General features: G+C 38.5%; 1 protein-coding gene across 1 annotated transcript; it reads left to right on the plus strand.

The window, feature by feature from the left end:
- The first annotated feature begins 5,862 nt into the window (after positions 1-5,862).
- On the plus strand, positions 5,863-6,350 carry LOC113334228 (histone H4). Its single transcript, XM_026580559.1, has one exon. The coding sequence runs from the start codon at positions 5,914-5,916 to the stop codon at positions 6,223-6,225; it is 312 nt and encodes a 103-aa protein (XP_026436344.1). The 5' UTR covers positions 5,863-5,913; the 3' UTR covers positions 6,226-6,350.
- Positions 6,351-19,802: the final 13,452 nt, after the last annotated feature.

The raw sequence follows: 19,802 nt of genomic DNA on the forward strand, positions 1-19,802 counted from the left end.
TGAGTTTTGGATATAAAAAATCATTTCCATGGTTTTTGGTGTCCAATTGAAAAATCCTTATTTTCTTTCGAAATTAAGGTCGCTCTTGTTGTTCTTTCGGGAATGACATCAAATGGGGGAGAGTTCTTTTGAACTTGTGCTTAATGGTAATATCTTGCGGGGTGTGCGGCTGTGAAATTTTATAGGGGTTATCTTGTATCTTAAAACTCCTTGATGAATGCATTTAGCTTCGGCTTTATGATTGCATCTAAATTAAGTTGGTATGTATTTTTTTCTTTTAGTCTATGAAATGTCTCTTGTGGAAATTTCATTATGATCCCGTTCTTTTACCTTTGCCAATTTTATTGACAAAAAGGGGGAGAAATAATGTAATTCACACTACAAATACATATGGTTTTCGGATCATTGTGTAAGGGGGAGTGGTTTCCATGATCGAGATGGAGTATTGACTAAGGGGGAGTGATACATATCACCATAGTATTGTTGTTAAATTCGTGATGCAATTGGACTTTGATGTTACATAATGATACTATGACACTGTATAATAATGATCGAGAATCTCGATTTCTCTCATTGTTATAGCTTCGGATCTTTAACAACGGTGGTGCTAAACTTACAACCTTTGGGATCATTGGAGTACTTGGAAGGACGAAGATTTCAAGGAACGTTGAAGATTAGACTATGGAATAGGAGCCACTAAAGTTTATCTTTTTTGTATTCCATATGTATTAATAGTTTTGTCACTAAAATTGACAAAGGGGGAGATTGTTAGAGCATAGCTCGGTCGACCTCGCATGCGTTGCTATATCAAGCATGTTTTTCAATGTTAGGGATCAAAACTATGAGTTTTGATTTCTAGTCTATTATAGCTAAGTCTCGGACTAGGATAGAAAAGTGTAGTTGAGATCAAAGACTTCATGGCGATTCATCATACAACGACGAATATCTACTCAAGGATCCGTGGAACTTCATCAACAAAAAGGTATGTGTAGACTTGAACTTATCTATCACTCAAAATTCTATCTATTCTATCTCCTACTTTTTATGAGACAAAAAGTCGTATGCTATATAGACTGGATCATACACATTTGACATTTCGAGCTGAGTATTCACTACTTATCTTTTTCTCGAAATCGTGTGTTGGTAAAGCGTTTCGCTTTGATCAAGTTTATCTTCACCTAGTGACGAAAGTCATGAAAGGTTTCAATTATTTTGAGAATTGCTCTGACGTGAAACGGTCTATGAATAACGGCTATATAACGTCCTCTGAGAATGTCTCAATGATTGAAATGAGAGTTTAGATTACATAACCATGTTTTCCTTAATCCGAAGTTTTCGAACTTTGTTGATTGAGAGAAACCGGAGGAATTGGCTTTGCCAAGTCCGCGAACTGACGGAAGTTCTCTTGCCGAGAATTTCTGCTGGGATTTTCCAAAAACTCGTTTGCGTGTTTAGTCCGCGAACTCAGTCCGCGAACCTAGTCCGTGAACTGGCGGAAGTCTCTTTGCCGAGATTTTCTGCTGAGTTTGGAAAACTCTGTCGGTTGCCTTAAGTCCGCGAACTTATTTGTGAGCTTAAGTGGTTATGATCTAAATATGTTCTCTGAACATGAAACTTAAATTACTAAGGAATGCTTTATGAAAACCGTGGCTATAAAGTTCATGAGCCGATTCAATCGAATAAAATCATCTTTGTTTCAATTGTGTCTTGTGTAGTTACATAAGATCTCATAGCAGTTGAACAACTCTCTAACTAGTTCATTTGAGTCAATTGAACTAGTTATGGTGAAGAAGAACTAGGTTAATATGAATTGCTCATATGGTTAACCTTTTGGGTTACTATGTTGAACCAACATACACGTACACGTTTGGGAACGGTTTTCACAAACCCAGTAAACGTCTACCCAAGTGTGTGTGACAAGCTAAGTTTTCGATCTAACGGTTGAGAAATATTAGTTTGAATCTAAATCAGGTTTTCATCTAACGGTGAATATGGATTGCTTTGTAACTAAGGCAAAACCCTGATTTGAAGGCTATATAAAGGAGACATCTAGCATTGTGGAAAACTAATCCCCACACGTCTGTGTGATACTAGTGCGCTCGCTAGAGTCGGTTCTCCTTTAACCTTTGGTTTTCTTCTCTAAAACCAGGTTAACGACTTAAAGACTTCATTGGGATTATGAAGCCAGACCGATACTACTTTTATCGTAGTTGTGTGATTTGATCTTGCATCTTCTATCGTACGAGTACAATCTATTGATTGGCTTGAGATCGTGAGAGTTCTCTGATGGGCAAGATAAAGAAGTCACAAACATCTTCGTCTCACTGTTTGTGATTCCTCGACAAACCGCTTGTGTAGTCAAGAAGGATTGTTGAGAGGTGATTGATTAATCTAGGATGTTCTTCGGGAATATAAGACCGGATTATCAATTGGTTCCTGTTCACCTTGATTTCATATCTTAAGACGGAATGAAAACCTAGGGTTTTTCTGTGGGAGACAAATTTATCCTTTGATAGACTTTTCTGTGTAAGAAAGATTTGTTTATTATCAAGTCTGCGATTTTGGGTTGCAACAACTCTTAGTTGTGGGTGAGATCAGCTAAGGGAATCAAGTGCGCAGTATCCTGCTGAGATCAGAGGCGTAGGAGTACAACTGTACCTTGAATCGGTGGGAGACTGATTGGGGCTCAACTATAGTCCAGTCCGAAGTTAGCTTGTAGTAGGCTAGTGTCTGTAGCGGCTTAATACAATGTGTATTCAATCTGGACTAGGTCCCGGGGTTTTTCTTCATTTACGGTTTCCTCGTTAACAAAACTTTTGGTGTCTGTTTTATTTCTTTTCCGTATTATATTTTTTATATAATTGAAATAATACAGGTTGTGCGTTAAGATTACCAATTGGAAATCCAACCTTTGGTTGTTGATTGATATTGATTGATCCTTGGATATTGGTCTTTGGTACCGTCCAAGTTATTTCTTGTATTTCATAAAGACTCGCTACTGTTTTTATCTTGAGTAAAAATCAAATCAAGAGAGATATATTAACTCCTTGAGATACTTTAATCTAGATTGAGTCTGACTGTCTAGTTGATTCTCTAGGAAAGTATTTCGGAGTTAGTCCATACAGATTTCTAACCGAAATATTGGGTGGTGTTGTTAGACCCTCGCTTTTTCATCTTCCCATCAAACCAATCATGTAATCAAGAACGCAGACGTGCATATGGAAACCGAGTCTCTCTCTTATTTGAGGATCGGTGATGCTAGATGAGTCAACTCAGTTGAATATTTTCTTTATCTTTTAATGATTGTTTTCAACTTTCTCAGAATTAAACATCATTTTATTCAGTTCGGGATGTATTTTGTTATTTGATCTTTCTTTTTTATGCATTAAAAGCTTACATTCTTCATAAATCTCGAATTTATTACTATCTTCGACACATGGAACAAGCCCATCTTTTTGAAATAGAGAGAACATAATATATATAGGTTGAAAAGTTTTCCACTTAGTTTTTGTATGTCTAATTACGTACATGAATTACTTAGGGTTGAGATCATAATCATCAATCAACCCACCTTTTAACAGTACTATTGAAGAATTCCCTAGTTTGATTTCTTTTTCTTCTAGGGGAGTAGCAGGTGAACTTTTTTTTTCTAATTCCTGTTCTTCAAAACAGGGTTTTGAATCACTAAAATGGGCATCTCTCTTGGAAAATTAAATCACGACAGAACAACCCCATTTGAATTATCGACAACCATGAGTGGAATGTGCTAACCTATCTTCAATAGACCCCAAGATATGTGAAAATTTAGTTATCAGTTTTGTTGTTGGCCACCGTCTCTCTTTTGATGTGGTTCAAAAAGCTATTCCAAAGGTTCGGAAAACTCACAATGAGATTAGGATTGCCATATACAGGTGAAAAAGATTTTAATTTTCATTTCAAATATAGTGAAGATCACAAGAGGGTCCTTGAACAAGGAATATGCTTAATTGCTAAAAGAATATTTATAGTTAGACCATGGAGTCCCATGATTAAGCAATCAGTAGCTATGAAGATAATCCCAGTTTGGGCAAGAATTACAATGTTCCTTTGCATGTTTGGAATAATTTTGGCCTTAGTGCAATTGCTAATTGGATTGGAAAACCTCTAATGACGGATGAAATCACTCTAAACAAAATCAGGTTGTTATGTGCTAGAGTTTGTATCGAAGTTGGAACCGATTGTACATTTCCTAGTTTCATACCTTTTACCATTGATGATGCCATCGCAATGGAATTACCAGTGGAGTATCAATATAAACCTTTACTTGTTCTTCTTTTGGTCATACGATTAGTAATTGTTCTAGAAAGGGGCCAAAGACGAAACCGCTTTGGACACTGAAGAAACCACAACCATCTAACTTGGAGGACAAAATTGTTTTCAAGGAGAATGTGTATCCAGAGAAGATAAATATATAAGGAACACTCTCTTTGCATGGTTTCATTCGGGGAGAACCAATTGTTCATGTGGAGAATTTCATATTCTCAAATGAGAATACTCCTGCAAGTATTGATATTAACTTGTCCACAAGTGAGATGCCTGGTGGGATTGTAAGCAGTCAAGTAGAGGATTTGCTCTCTCAACCTGAACCTGGGCGATTGAAAGCTTATACCAGAAGGACAAATAATTCAGGTAAAAAAGGGATTAAATACATACAAGTACCAACTCACTACTCCAACCCTTTTACTGTTTTAGAGTCTCTTTCTGAAACCGTGGTTGATGATGTTTCTGAAGGAGTTTCAAAATACGAAACAAATAACGAGTGTATGAGAGTAATAAAATTGTCCCCGTTGAATTCTCAGGTCAATCCTTCTATTTCAGAGGTTACTGATTTTTCAACTCCAAATTCGGCATCTGATTCTATTCAGAAGTTGAATACGAAGGTCATTTTCCCATTGCAAATGGATATGACTCGGGTTACAATCCGAAAAAAAAGAAAAAATTTACAGGAAATGATTCAGTTTTATCTTCTAATTCAGTTCCTGTTGTTAGTGAGGCGGAAATATATTCTACAATCACTTTTAACAAGTTATTTGATATTTCTCAGCATCCTTTGATGAGATCTGTGTGTATGAATTTATTGGAAAGTCATGCTAAATGAGATATGGAAATACCTCAAACTGAGGATAGTGATAGTTTGGATGATTTCGACTCTGACTCCGACAATGATAAGCAAATTGATGCTGCCAAATGCTTGTTTACGGATAAAAATGATGACTTTTGAAGAGTGTTCGGTCCTTTTCTTTCTTTTTTCCTTTATGATTTCTTGAGTTTAAGGACTCTACGTAGATTCTTGCCAGACTTTGTGTTTAGACCTTATCGTTTTTGGAGGTTTTGAGTTACTCCTTGGTACGTTTGTTTCATTTTTCTTTTTTTAGGTGTCATTTTTGGTTACGTCAGTGTTTTTTCTAATGAAATTTGCCCATATTCCGCAAAAATAAATAAAAATAAGGTACATGAATTCCACCCAGACTATTTTCAGCAGGACAGTATATTGCCACCCGAAAGCAATGTGGAGTGTGGACTCTCGCGTACAAACCTAACAAATTAAGCATTTCTTTAATCCAACGAACCAAATCTAGGCAAAACATAAGACAAGGATCGAGTAACAATCTAACGGTCAATAATCTCGTAAAGTTGATTTCATTTCCCAAATCCGAACAACACTCTCTTAACCAATCCAATTCCAGCATTTCTAATCCAACGGCGGAAACAGAAAACACAAACTTCATACGGATCGTAAACCAAATCCAACGAACGTAACGAAACCAATAAAGTTATAAAATCCCTTCATCTCTTCCCAGAATCATCAAGTCACACATCACAGATTCAAAATCAAAAAGAGAGAAAGAGAGAAAAAATTTCTGAAGAGAGAAAATGTCAGGAAGAGGAAAAGGAGGAAAGGGATTAGGGAAGGGAGGAGCAAAGAGGCACAGGAAGGTGTTGAGAGATAATATCCAGGGAATCACTAAACCAGCAATCAGAAGATTAGCAAGAAGAGGTGGTGTGAAAAGAATCAGTGGATTGATTTATGAAGAAACAAGAGGTGTTCTTAAGATCTTCTTAGAGAATGTCATTCGTGATGCTGTTACTTACACTGAACATGCTAGAAGAAAGACTGTTACTGCTATGGATGTTGTCTATGCTCTTAAGAGACAAGGAAGAACCCTCTATGGGTTTGGGGGTTAGGGTTGCTTTTTTACTGTTTTTGTAAAGAATGTTTGAGATTAGGTTTCAAATTTTTTTTCCTCATTTCTTTTGGGTTTAAATGTATTTGGAGATGTACTTAATCCAATCGTTTCTCTCTTTTTCAATTTCTCCGATCAACAAATCCATATCAGCTAATATTATTGATTTTGATTTCGATCCACTATTCATTTCCTGCACCAAAAGTACTCCTCTTATAAGATGTCTCCGTGCTCTTTTTCAATCTACTTGTTTCTGTATCAAATTATTGATTACTGAGTATGAGCTTTTACATCAATTCATTTCTTTAATTTCGTTGCTCTTCTATTTAGTTAAAGAATGTATATTGTTGGTTTCTGAAACTTGGGTTTGGTTTCGATTTATTAATAAATGCTTCTTTGATTCATATGTATTCGAAGTTTGGGTTTGTGATTGATGCTCGTTTAAGTGTTTGATGAAATGGGGCATGGAATAAGTTTTCTTGAGAGCAATGGTATCTGGGTTTTGCAGTAGAAGCTGTGGGTGTCTTTGGAGAGATGATAATGGAAGGAGATAAATTGGAAGCATGAGTGTATATGTATGCTAAGTTCGGTGAGTTGGTTGCAAGGTAGGCATTTGGTCAAATGATTGCAAGAGATTTTGTGTTATGGAGCTTGTTAACATCTACATATGATCAGAATAATGACCCCTTTTCTGCTCTTGAGCTATTTTGGAGATGATGGGGAACCAGTTTCAGCCTGATGTGTTTACCTTGTTTAAGATTGGCGCTTCTGGTGTGGCTAATTGTGGGGATGATCACAATATTGGTAATTGGTCTGTTCATGGTGATTTGGTGAAGGTAGGAAGGTAGTTTTATTGGAAATGCTGTTAGGGACATGTATGCTAAGCTGCATTGTACAGATTTAGCACATAAGGACCTTCAGAGGACGGCTTGTAAAGATGTAACATCTTGGAATACTCTGATCATGGCATATGTTCAAAATGGTCTTGCTACCGAGGCAGTTGAGGCTTTCCGCGAAATGGAAAGGTGTAAAGGAATTGTTCCGGATCTTGGTTTGCATTTCACATGCTTTCCTCATTTGAATGAGAGTTCACGGAATTGAATTAAAGTTGGTCTTTACGTGAATCATTAAGTGTGGGAGGTTGGATGATGCGATGTTGTTACTCAAGCAAGTGCCCAGTAGAAGTTCTGTTCCATGGAATGCCACAATATCTGGTCACCGTATCCACTGATGTGGTGGGTTGCTCTGAAAATATTTGTAGAAAATGCAAGAGAGTTAAGCCAGACCATGTAACTTTTGTTTCTGTCTTGTCAGCTTGTAGCCATGCTGGTTTGGTAGAACAAGGGCGGAGTTGCTTTCGACCGACGTGGCAGAAATATGGTATTGAGCCTAGTTTGAAGCATTGTGGATGCATGGTTGACTTGCAAGTTCGAGCTGGGTATTTGGATGTTGCCTAAGTTTATCAAGAATACGCCTACCCAACCCGATTGGCGATTGATGCTTCTGTTTGGGGTGCACTTCTAGGTGCTTGTAAGATTCATCAAAATGAAGAGTTGGGTAAAGCAGCTTCAGAACAGTTGTTTGAACTTGATCCTGAGAATGTTGGCTATTACGTTTTGATGTCAAATATGTATGCAAGTAGTGGGAAATGGGATGCAGTTGGCAAAGTGAGATAACTGTCAAGAGACAGGGGACTTAGAATGACTCCTGGGTGGAGTTCAATTGAGGTGAACAAAATGGTTGATGTATTTTATACTGGAGACCAGTCACATCCCCAATGTAACGAGAGCTACAAAGAATTGGGAGGTTTGTCATCTGAAATGAAGAGCCTTGATTATGTGCCAGATTACAGTATCGTATTGCTCACCGACAGGACTGCCATGAGCTCCAATTAAAGAGTCAGCACAGTGAGTTGAGATGATTGATTCCTGAGGGATGAGATCATGAGGTGTGAATTACAGTATGTTCACTATCGGGCATGGTTACCTGATTGTCTACTACTCTACCACTCCTAAGGGTTCTAATAGCATTCAATTGATTCGATGGTTTTGCACCTACTTCATGAACTCCTCTAGGGTTGGGGGTAGTCTGACTAGGGAGCCTTCCGTTATCTCTCTCACTTAAGGTCTTAGCTATTTGGCCGACTTGAAGTTCTAGCTTAGCAAGGCTCTGAGCATTAGTTTGAAAGTTCTGCTTGGTTTCCTGTTGAAAACTAATTTGGCTCTGTGCTAACATATCCTGAGTTTTTGCTAACATCTTAATAGATTCCACTAAGCTAGTCGTTTTGTTTTCTGGGCCTGATGAATTCTTAGTGTAACCAAAACCTGGGGGAGCATTAGAATTACTAAACTGACCTTGACTCTGGCCCTTAGACCATGAAAGGTTCGGATGGTTTCTCCAACCAGGATTATAGGTTTCTGAATATGGGTCAAACTTCTGACGGTTATCATACCTAGTGTTATTATAGAGAGCATTGGCTTGCTCTTCATTATTCTGGCCTTCCCAAAAAGGCTCCAATCTACCACTAGTGTGACCCACTTCTAAAGCTTCTAACCTTTTCGCTATATCAACAATTTTGGCATCTGATTCAAAGCTTCCTTCTACCCTATCAACGTTTCCTCTGCCTAGAAGAATTGTTTTCTGGGGTACCCTATTTCTTTCCCATTGTTGGGTCTTTTCGGCGATTTCATGCAAACATGTCATCGTATCATCAACTGTTTGGTTTTCAAACCCACATATACACATCGACTCTACTGTAGTTGTAGTGGGATAATCTAAACCCTCATAAAGGATCTGAACTAACCTAACCTTTTCTAAACCATGATGAGGACATTGGGCTAATAAATCATTGAACCTTTCCAAATACCTATACAAAGACTCTCCCTCTTGTTGCGAAAACGTGCAGATTTGCGTCCTAATAGACGATGTTTTGTGCCTAGGGAAAAACTTGTTCAAAAAGACAGATGTAAGTTGTTCATATGTTTCAATTGATTCGGAATCCAAACTATACATCCACGACTTGGCTTTATCTTTTAAGGAAAAGGGGAATAACCTGAGTTTCAAAGCATCATCATCAAGGTTTCTAAATTTCAGGGTACTACAAATTTCCTCAAAGTCCCTAACATGGAAATAGGGGTTTTCATTTTCTTTCCCTAAAAAGATTGGGAGAAACTGTAAGGTTCCAGGCTTAAGTTCATAATTTGCTTCAGTTTCAGGTAACTTGATACACGAGGGACGAGTAGTCCTAGTAGGGTTCAACAAAGCTTTCAAAGTTGCCATTTCTGGCGCTATTGGACTATCAGGGATTTTCTCCTCAAACGGACGTTCAAAAACGGAATTTTCAAGAATCAGACTTTCTAAATTGAGGTAATCGAGATGCTTAGAACTACTAGGTTTCTCTTTAACAAATCTACCTAGGGCGTCTCTTTTACGTTCAGGCATGCAACAGAATAAGGTAAGGAATTCTATGCAATCACAAAATAAGGCTGACTCAACCAAAACAAACCTAAATTTCTAGCAAACAAAAAGCATGATGGAGCCACTTAGATTGTTTCTAGACCAGCTTCTATTCTTTCAAAAAGGAACTCGTTACAATCTGAGCAAACCCCTCTGGAATCAATCCGAGTCAAAGTAAGTTGAATCGAGGCGAGGGAAGCTCAGTGGAGCTTTTATACCCAAGGCCTCACCGGTTACAAGGCGGCGCAGTCACGCATTCAACTCACAGAAACTATCATGAACTTCGAAGTATGCTCAAAAGAGTAACCAATATTTTTCGAACGACTTTCCTATTAAGCTCGTTACCCTATTGGTCTCGTTCTAGTCAAAATTTTAGGCTTAGGTTCGCATTTGGTTTCGTTTTCCTAAGGCGGGCAAGAAGAGAACGGTGATGAAATCCGAACCCTTATCTTGTATGGCCAGTCCTTGCCCTTTACTAGGAAATTAAAGCAGTCGTTTTCAAGTCCTCAGCATATATGCAAACGAAGGAATACAGTAAACCCGCTGACAGGGGATTCACGGGTGTTTCGAAAAACTTACCTCCCGTACCATACGGGCGAAGAACCGCTGAAGTCGACTCGGGCCACGACTCCTATGTCATGTACGAACCCGAGGGGCCTAGGCGATATCGTAATCACCGTCCTTCTCTGCACACAGTTTATATTTAAACCAACCCTTCCTTAGGGTTTAAAAATAATAATGTCCAAAGTTTAATGTCCAAGTGTCCAAAAAGAAAAGTAAAAAATTACAAAAATAACAAACCCTAATACAGTTCTCTTTTTTTTTTTTTTAATAATAAAGAAAAATAACTAAAAAGAAATTGTCTTCTTTTCGGTTCTTTTCGCTTTAATCTTTCGCTCCAAGTCTTTATGCTTTAAGATCCAATCTTTACGAAATCACCAAACTTCTCAATTCTTTTTATGATTCAAAACCTGTAGACAAAAGATAAATACCCAAAAACGTAAAAAAGAACAAAAATAATAAAAACCTAAAAAATAAAAGAAAAAAAGTCTAAAACCCTAAAAGCAAATCCGCGTCGGCGGCGCCAAAAATTGATGTGGTTTATAGATAGTGGTAAAAGTGGTTCGATTCTCAGACTTGCGAAGGATAAAATATAGACTTAAATTCTAAAACTAAAATAGAAAACTCACTAATAATTAAAGCAAACACTGACAAAGTTGATATCAATATTAAAAGACAACTGAGGCAAAGATTCCACTATTTTTTTAAGTTCAAAGTGATTTAATCCAATCTTTATATTTATGCAATTTTCTCATTCAATTTGATTCTAAAACATTGCAACAAGTAGATTTTCAAAAGCAATAATTGTAAATATCAAGTATGAAGCATCAAAAGTCTATAAACTAAGCATACTTCATCAAAATAGATCACAATCACTCAAGTAAAAATCATATTCAATTATAGCTCAAGGCAAATAATCATAATCATAATCATAATTGCAATAAATAGATGAAATAGAATATACCACTTCTTGTTGGAAAAATAGCTTCCTCTATCGCCTCAGCAATGGGGTTTAGCTCCTCATGTTAATCACTTGCTCAGGATACATGTTTGTTGCTCAAAAGTTGATTAAATAGAAGAGAAGGTATGAAGCAGCGTGTTTGTAACAGTTGTAATTGTTACAAAACGCACTGTTACAGAAAGCAATGTTACAAAGAAATACTAAAAGTAATAGTTGTTGGCAAATTGTTACAGTTTGAAAGAAAAGGTGACGGTTCTCTGTTCTTCTTCTTCCTCTCGACTGGAACTCGACTATTCTTCTCTGTGAATTTTTCTTAGCTCTGTTCTATTTCTAAACTTCCCCAAAGTATGCGTAACCCTTCTATGACCTATCCGAACTCCTTTTATAGCCCACTGGTCGATTGAATCTCAAGAAATCCTCGGTTATTCTTATCATTTTCTCCACCTCAAGTCTCGGGATTTCTTTCCCTTTCAAGCTTATCTACGTGTCAACTTGGTTCTCCAAACTCTTAAGTACTCCCTGTAGACTGAATAAGGACTCAATTCATAACGTAAAATCCTCTGGTACTTCCATACATAAACCAAAATATCCGAGAAAACACGGAACTCCCTGTTTTAGCCAACACGATGATTTCCTCCTCTATTTTCGAATCTAAAGGGATTACCAACCCTGTTACGATGAATCAAGATAATCTCAATCCATCTCTACGTCAAACTCCGACATAATCTCACCCAAAAGACGATAACAGCTCCGATAAACTTCACCTCCTCTGTTTGCTTCTCCTGGCCTATCTAGCCCAATTGGTTGGGTACAATCAATCACAACGACCCTGTTATGCTATTACAGGTCCAGTCCAACGAAAATAAGCCATTGAATCTCCTTATAAATCGCTCAAAATTCGATCCCCAGATCTGCTTCGCTGCTGCAACAACTTCCCGCCAAAAAGCTTCATTTGAATTGTGAAGAAGAGGCGCCCCCTATCCAGAGCATGGGTGCGAATAAAAGCTTCCTTGAGGGTGTCCTGAGGGTGCCCCTTAGTAATTTGGGTAACCCTTATCCATAGTGAGAATCCGAATAACATGTGTCCTCCGGGCGCTTTTACCAACTTTTCGAGCCGATTTTTCCAAAAATGATTATTGGCCAAAAATACCTACACACACATAAAACACCGTAATAAGTACAAAAATGAGCACTATCAATTATAGAATCGAGACAAATTAGACACAAAAATGTTTCTATCAAATACCCCCAAACTTATTATTTGCTAGTCCTCGAGCAAAGATGAAATTGAAAAATAAAATCCTAACTCACTGACGCAGGCATCGTCGATTGCATTTAGCATATGCAATAAGCCTTTAAACCCCTAGGTGGCCCTAGTGGCCGAGTTATAGTCTCGGGAGGGCTTACCAGAGGTATACCCACAAAACCTTTATACTCCAGACCCTAGCTATCTAGGCAGAACCTTGGAAAGCACCAAAGAATCTCCTTGGTTGGCATACTTATTGACTACAGGAAGAAATACCCTGATGCGAAATTCCAATTGCTGTACACGAGCATACTAAAATTCATATAAAGTGACAGAGCTCTTCTCAGATAGTTGCACTATGAACATCAATATTCGGAGTCAAACCAATCACATGTATAGATTAAGAGATGGATATAGAAAAACGTAGATGGTTTTGATGTTTACTAAGTGAACGGTGTTCCTCATATCTGTCTGAAGGCCTCCGCCAAAAATGAACCTATCCTAATGGATTGAGATACTAGTCTAACTAATATCAACACAACTGGCATATACAAGGGAACCAGTGATTGATAATCCTAACTCTAGGTCAACACAGCTGGCATGTACAAGGATACCAGTGGTCGACTTCATTGAATTTATTCCTTTTGGTCAAATGGTCTGGTCTCAATTTTTTTTTTTTTTTTTTGCAACTCTTTTTTTTCCTTTTCTTTTTCAACTTTTTTTTTCATGGTATCTCAATCACTCTAATTCACCCTAGCATTGGTAACAACTTGAATCGTGAGCCCCACCTAATCACTTAGAGTAACATAGTTTAAAAACAAAATAAAATAAAAATAGAAGTGAAAAGGACTCAACGAGATATGGTGAAACTATCATGTTATTTCTAACACCTGAGCTCTGAGCTTTTATGGATAGACTCTTCTAGATGTTTCCATCTAATCAGATTGGTTCCTCAACTCCTACAACCAAAATGCTTCCATCCACTTAGGTTGGTTAGTGCTATCCTTAATATGCATAAATTTATAGGCTCTGGAGTTTATTTAAAACAAAAAGTTTCTACCCCACCCCCCAAACTTAAATCTAACATTGTCCTCAATGTTTCGAATGAAAGAACAGTACCAAAAATATAAGTAACATGAGGAAATAGTAAAGAGAGAGTTCGGAAAGATAGTACCTGGGTGAAGTGAAACCAAAAACTGACAAAAATATTATACAACATACAAATCGCCTCGATGGTCAGTCAAGGGTAAACAGGGTCCTCCAGAGGGACCTCCTCAACATCACCTGTAGGAAAAGGCTCTAAAAAGAGCTTCAATCTCTGACCGTTAACCTTTGAAGAACTAGTACCATCTGATGTCTCAATCTCAATAGCGCCATGAGGAAAAACAGTACGGACCACAAAAGGACCGGTCCACCGAGAGCGCAGTTTCCCGGGGAATAGATGCAAACGAGTGTCATACAGAAGAACTTTTTGACCTGGAGAAAATGACTTCAGTAAAATATTCTTATCATGCACAAGTTTCATTTTGTTCTTATACTCCTTAGCACTATCGTATGCATCTCTACGAATCTCGTCCAACTCATTGAGATGGAGCTTTCTGTGAGCTCCTGCCTTGTCAAGTGAAAAGTTTAGCTGCTTAATAGCCCAATAGGCTCTATGCTCTAACTCAACAGGCAAGTGACATGCCTTGCCAAATACTAAACGGTAGGGTGACATTCCAATGGGTGTCTTAAACGCGATACGGTAAGCCCATAAGGCATCAGTAAGCCTCGACGACCAGTCTTTCCTATTGGGGTTAACTGTTTTCTCTAAAATACGCTTAATTTCCCTATTGGAAACCTCTACCTGACCACTAGTCTGTGGGTGATACGGGGTAGCTACTTTGTGGGTAATACCATATTGTTTCATTAACAGAGCAAACGGTCTATTACAAAAGTGTGAACCCCCGTCACTAATTATAGCTCGCGGTGTACCACAACGTGTAAGTATAATCTCTTTCAAAAACTTAATTACGACCCTATGGTCATTTGTTTTACACGGAACCGCCTAAACCCACTTAGACACATAGTCTACAACGACAAGTATGTAAAGATAACCCAAAGAATTAGGAAATGGACCCATAAAATCAATGCCCCACACATCAAAGACCTCAATCACTAAAATAGGGTTCAAAGGCATCATATTTCTACGGGAAATGGTCCCTAACCTCTGGCAACGATCACAAGACACACAATGACTATGGGAGTCCTTAAACAACGAAGGCCAGTAAAAGCCATACTGCAATATCTTAGAAGAAGTCTTCTTAGCACTAAAATGACCCCCACAAGCATGTTCATGACAAAAGGAAAGAATACTGGACTGGTCACTCTCAGGTACACATCTCCTAATAATCTGGTCTGGACAATACTTAAAAAAATAAGGATCATCCCAAAAGAAATGCTTAACCTCGGATAAAAACCTAGAACGATCTTGTTTACCCCAATGTTGAGGGGTTCGACCAGTAACAAGATAATTCACTATATTTTCATACCAAGGTGATTGGGAAACAGAGAACAATCGTTCATCAGGAAAGCTATCCCTTATATGAAGGGAATCACTAGGGGAACTAACAACTAGCCTAGATAAGTGGCCTGCTACTACATTTTCATCACCCTTTTTGTCTTTAATGTCTGGAGAAAATTCTTGTAACAGTAGGATCCACCTAATCAATCTAGGTTTGGTATCCTTCTTAGACAAAAGGTATTTCAAAGAAGCATGATCAGTATAGATTACGATCTTAGAACCTAATAGGTATGATCTAAACTTATCCAAGGAAAACATGATGTCTAACAGTTCCTTCTCGGTAGTTGTATAGTTCAACTGGGCATCATTCAGAGTTTTTCTAGCATAGTAAATCACATGAAGTAATTTGTCAACACGTTGACCTAACACAACGCCTATAGCATAATCTGAAGCATCACACATAATCTCAAAGGGTAGGTTCCAGTTGGGTGCCTGGACTATGGGAGCGGTAGTGATTAAATTTTTAAGCTTCTCAAAAGCCTCTAAAAAAGCATCATTAAAGACAAACTTAACATCTTTTGCAAGCAAATTGCAAAGAGGTCTAGAAATCAAGCTAAAATCCTTAATGAATCGACGGTAAAAACCTGCATGCCCTAGGAATGACCTAATGTCTTTTACGGTTTTTGGGACCTGTAAAGTCTTAATAAGGTCAACTTTGGCTTTGTCTACCTCTATACCCTTTGAAGAAATGATGTGCCCTAAAACAATTCCTGATTTAAGCATGAAATGACATTTTTCCCAATTAAGCACTAAATTCTTTTCCTTACACCTAGTCAACACTAATGTCAAATGATGCAAGCACTCATCAAAAGATGAAACAAACACTGAAAAATCATCCATAAAGACCTCTAGAAACCGTTCTACCATATCAGAAAATATGTTCATCATACAACGCTGAAAAGTCGCAGGGGCATTACACAACCCAAAAGGCATGCGTCTATACGCGAAGGTACCAAAGGGACAGGTAAAAGTGGTTTTCTCTTGGTCTTCTGGGGCAATAACGATCTGATTATATCCGTAAAAGCCATCTAAAAAGCAATAGAAACTATATCCAGCTAATCTCTCTAGCATTTGGTCGATAAAAGGAAGGGGAAAGTGATCCTTCCTTGTTACCTTGTTCAATTTCCTATAGTCGATACAGAAACGCCATCCCGTGATCACTCGGGTTAGGATTAACTCATTATCCTCATTCTGGACTACAGTGATACCTGATTTCTTGGGAACAACCTGAACGGGTCTGACCCACTTACTGTCTGAAATTGGGTAGATAATACCCGCATCTAACAACTTAAGCACCTCTTTTCGAACTACTTCTTTCATGTTAGGGTTCAGTCGACGTTGCATCTCCCTAGAAGGTTTGGAGTCTTCCTCTAAATGAATCTGATGCATACAAACGGTAGGACTAATACCCTTAATGTCTGCTATAGACCACCCTAAAGCTTCCTTATTATCTTGAAGTACTTTTACTAGCCTACTTTCCTGATCACTATCCAAGTCGGCAACAATAATCACAAGTAAAGTCTCAGATGGGCCTAAGAACACATACTTCAGGTTATCTGGTAGTGGTTTGAGGTCCAATTTAGGGGGCTCTTCTAAGGAAGGAACTGAGGTAGTCTCAGAACCTGGTAATGGTTCGAACCTAGATTTCCATCTATCAATGTCTAACACAGGGGTAGAATCTAATAGAGCATTCACTTGTTCAATGGTACTATCATCGTCAAAATCTAAACCAAAATGGGATAGACAACTCTCTAATGGGTCTTCAGACAAGATGTTTGGTAATGACTCCTGAACTAAGGATTCTATCATATTCACCTCTTCAACACATGTGTCATCTAGCTCATAAGGTAGCTTACTGAAATTAAAAATGTTCATTTCGATAGTCATATTACCAAAGGATAAATTCATCACACCATTTCGACAGTTTATGATCGCATTAGACGTAGCTAAGAATGGGCAACCTAAAATCACAGGTATCTGGTTCTCTGGGTCAGGAACAGGTTGGGTATCTAGGACTACGAAATCCACTGGATAAATAAACTTGTCGACCTCAATAAGAACATCCTCGATAACACCTCGAGGAATTTTGACAGACCTATCAGCTAACTGCAGTGTTATCTGAGTAGGTTTCATTTCACCAAGTCCTAGCTGTAAGTACACATGGTACGACAGTAAGTTCACACTGGCTCCTAAGTCGAGTAAAGATCTTTCTATCCGGTGTTTACCTATTGTACAAGCAATGGTTGGGGAACCTGTGTCTTTGTACTTTGGAGTGGTAGTGTTCTGAATGATTGAACTTACATGACTAGCTAAAAAGGCTTTCTTATGGACGCTAAGTTTTCGCTTTCGCGTACACATATACTTAAGGAACTTGGCATAAGCAGGAATTTGCCTAATTGCATCTAATAAAGGAAGGTTTATGGTAACTTGCTTAAAAACCTCCAATATGTCATTAAAGTTCGATTCCTTCTTTGTTGATGCTAATAGCTGGGGAAATGGGGCTCTAGGCACAGAATCAGACCTCTCAGGAACCGAATTGGCATTATCGGAAATTTTATCAGTCCCCTCAGTTAGTGGTCTTGAGGGATGAGATTCTGATGGGTGAACTACAGTATGTTCACTATCGGGCATGGTTACCTGATTGTCCACTACTGTACCACTCCTAAGGGTTCTAATAGCATTCAATTGATTCAATGGTTTTGCACCTACTTCATGAACTCCTCTAGGGTTGGGGGTAGTCTGACTAGGGAGCCTTCCGTTATCTCTCTCACTTAAGGTCTTAGCTATTTGTCCGACTTGAAGTTCTAGCTTAGCAAGGCTCTGAGCATTAGTTTGAAAGTTCTGCTTGGTTTCCTGTTGAAACTAATTTGGCTCTGTGCTAACATATCCTGAGTTTTTGCTAACATCTTAATAGATTCCTCTAAGATAGTCGTTTTGTTTTCTGGGCCTGATGAATTCTTAGTGTAACCAAAACCTGGGGGAGCATTAGAATTACTAAACTGACCTTGACTCTGGCCCTTAGACCATGAAAGGTTCAGATGGTTTCTCCAACCAGGATTATAGGTTTCTGAATATGGGTCAAACTTCTGACAGTTATCATACCTAGTGTTATTATAGAGAGCATTGGCTTGCTCTTCATTATTCTGGCCTTCCCAAAAAGGCTCCAATCTACCACTAGTGTGACCCACTTCTAAAGCTTCTAACCTTTTCGCTATAGCAGCAATTTTGGCATCTGATTCAAAGCTTCCTTCTACCCTATTAACGTTTCCTCTGCCTAGAAGAATTGTTTTCTGGGGTACCCTATTTCTTTCCCATTGTTGGGTCTTTTCGGCGATTTCATGCAAACATGTCATCGCATCATCAACTGTTTGGTTTTCAAACCCACTTGTACACATCGACTCTACTGTAGTTGTACTGGGATAATCTAAACCCTCATAAAGGATCTGAACTAACCTAACCTTTTCTAAACCGTGATGAGGACATTGGGCTAATAAATCATTGAACCTTTACCTATACAAAGACTCTCCCTCTTGTTGCGAAAACGTGCAGATTTGCGTCCTAATAGACGATGTTTTGTGCCTAGGGAAAAACTTGTTCAAAAAGGCAGATGTAAGTTGTTCATATGTTTCAATTGATTCGGAAGCCAAAATATACAACCACGACTTGGCTTTATCTTTTAAGGAAAAGGGGAATAACCTGAGTTTCAAAGCATCATCATCAAGGTTTCTAATTTTCAGGGTACTGCAAATTTCCTCAAAGTCCCTAACATGGAAATAGGGGTTTTCATTTTCTTTCCCTAAAACGATTGGGAGCAACTGTAAGTTTCCAGGCTTAAGTTCATAATTTGATTTAGTTTTAGGTAAATTGATACACGAGGGACGAGTAGTCCTAGTAGGGTTCAACAAAGCTTTCAAAGTTGCCATTTCTGGCGCTATTGGACTATCAAGGATTTTCTCCTCAAACGGACGTTCAAAAACGGAATTTTCAAGAATCAGACTTTCTAAATTGAGGTAATCGAGATGCTTAGAACTACTAGGTTTCTCTTTAACAAATCTACCTAGGGCGTATCTTTTACGTTCAGGCATGCAACAGAATAAGGTAGGGAATTCTATGCAATCACAAAACAAGTCTGACTCAACCAAAACAAACCTAAATTTCTAGCAAACAAAAAGCATGATGGCTCCACTTAGATTGTTTCTAGACCAGCTTCTATTCTTTCGAAAAGGAACTCGTTACAATCTGAGCAAACCCCTCTGGAATCAATCCGAGTCAAAGTAAGTTGAATCGAGGCGAGGGAAGCTCAGTGGAGCTTTGATACCCAAGGCCTCACCGGTTACAAGGCGGCGCAGTCACGCATTCAACTCACAGAAACTATCATGAACTTCGAAGTATGCTCAAAATAGTAACCAATATTTTTCGAACAACTTTCCTATTAAGCTCGTTACCCTATAGGTCTCGTTCTAGTCAAAATTTTAGGCTTAGGTTCGCGTTTGGTTTCGTTTTCTAAGGCGGGCAAGAAGAGAACGGTGATGAAATCTGAACCCTTATCTTGTATGGCCAGTCCTTGCCCTTTACTAGGAAATTAAAGCAGTCGTTTTCAAGTCCTCAGCATATATGCAAACGAAGGAATACAGTAAACCCGCTGACAGGGGATTCGCGGGTGTTTCGAAAAACTTACCTCCCGTACCAGACGGGCGAAGAACTGCTGAAGTCGACTCGGGTCACGACTCCTATGTCATGTACGAACCCGAGGGGCCGAGGCGATATCGTAATCATCGTCCTTCTCTGCAC

This window comes from Papaver somniferum, unplaced genomic scaffold (genome assembly GCF_003573695.1).
Source record: "Papaver somniferum cultivar HN1 unplaced genomic scaffold, ASM357369v1 unplaced-scaffold_135, whole genome shotgun sequence".
Lineage (NCBI taxonomy): Eukaryota > Viridiplantae > Streptophyta > Magnoliopsida > Ranunculales > Papaveraceae > Papaver > Papaver somniferum.

Excerpts from the sequence above, each read along its gene's own strand:
- LOC113334228 (XM_026580559.1), top strand. The coding sequence starts at position 5,914 with ATGTCAGGAAGAGGAAAAGGAGGAAAGGGATTAGGGAAGGGAGGAGCA.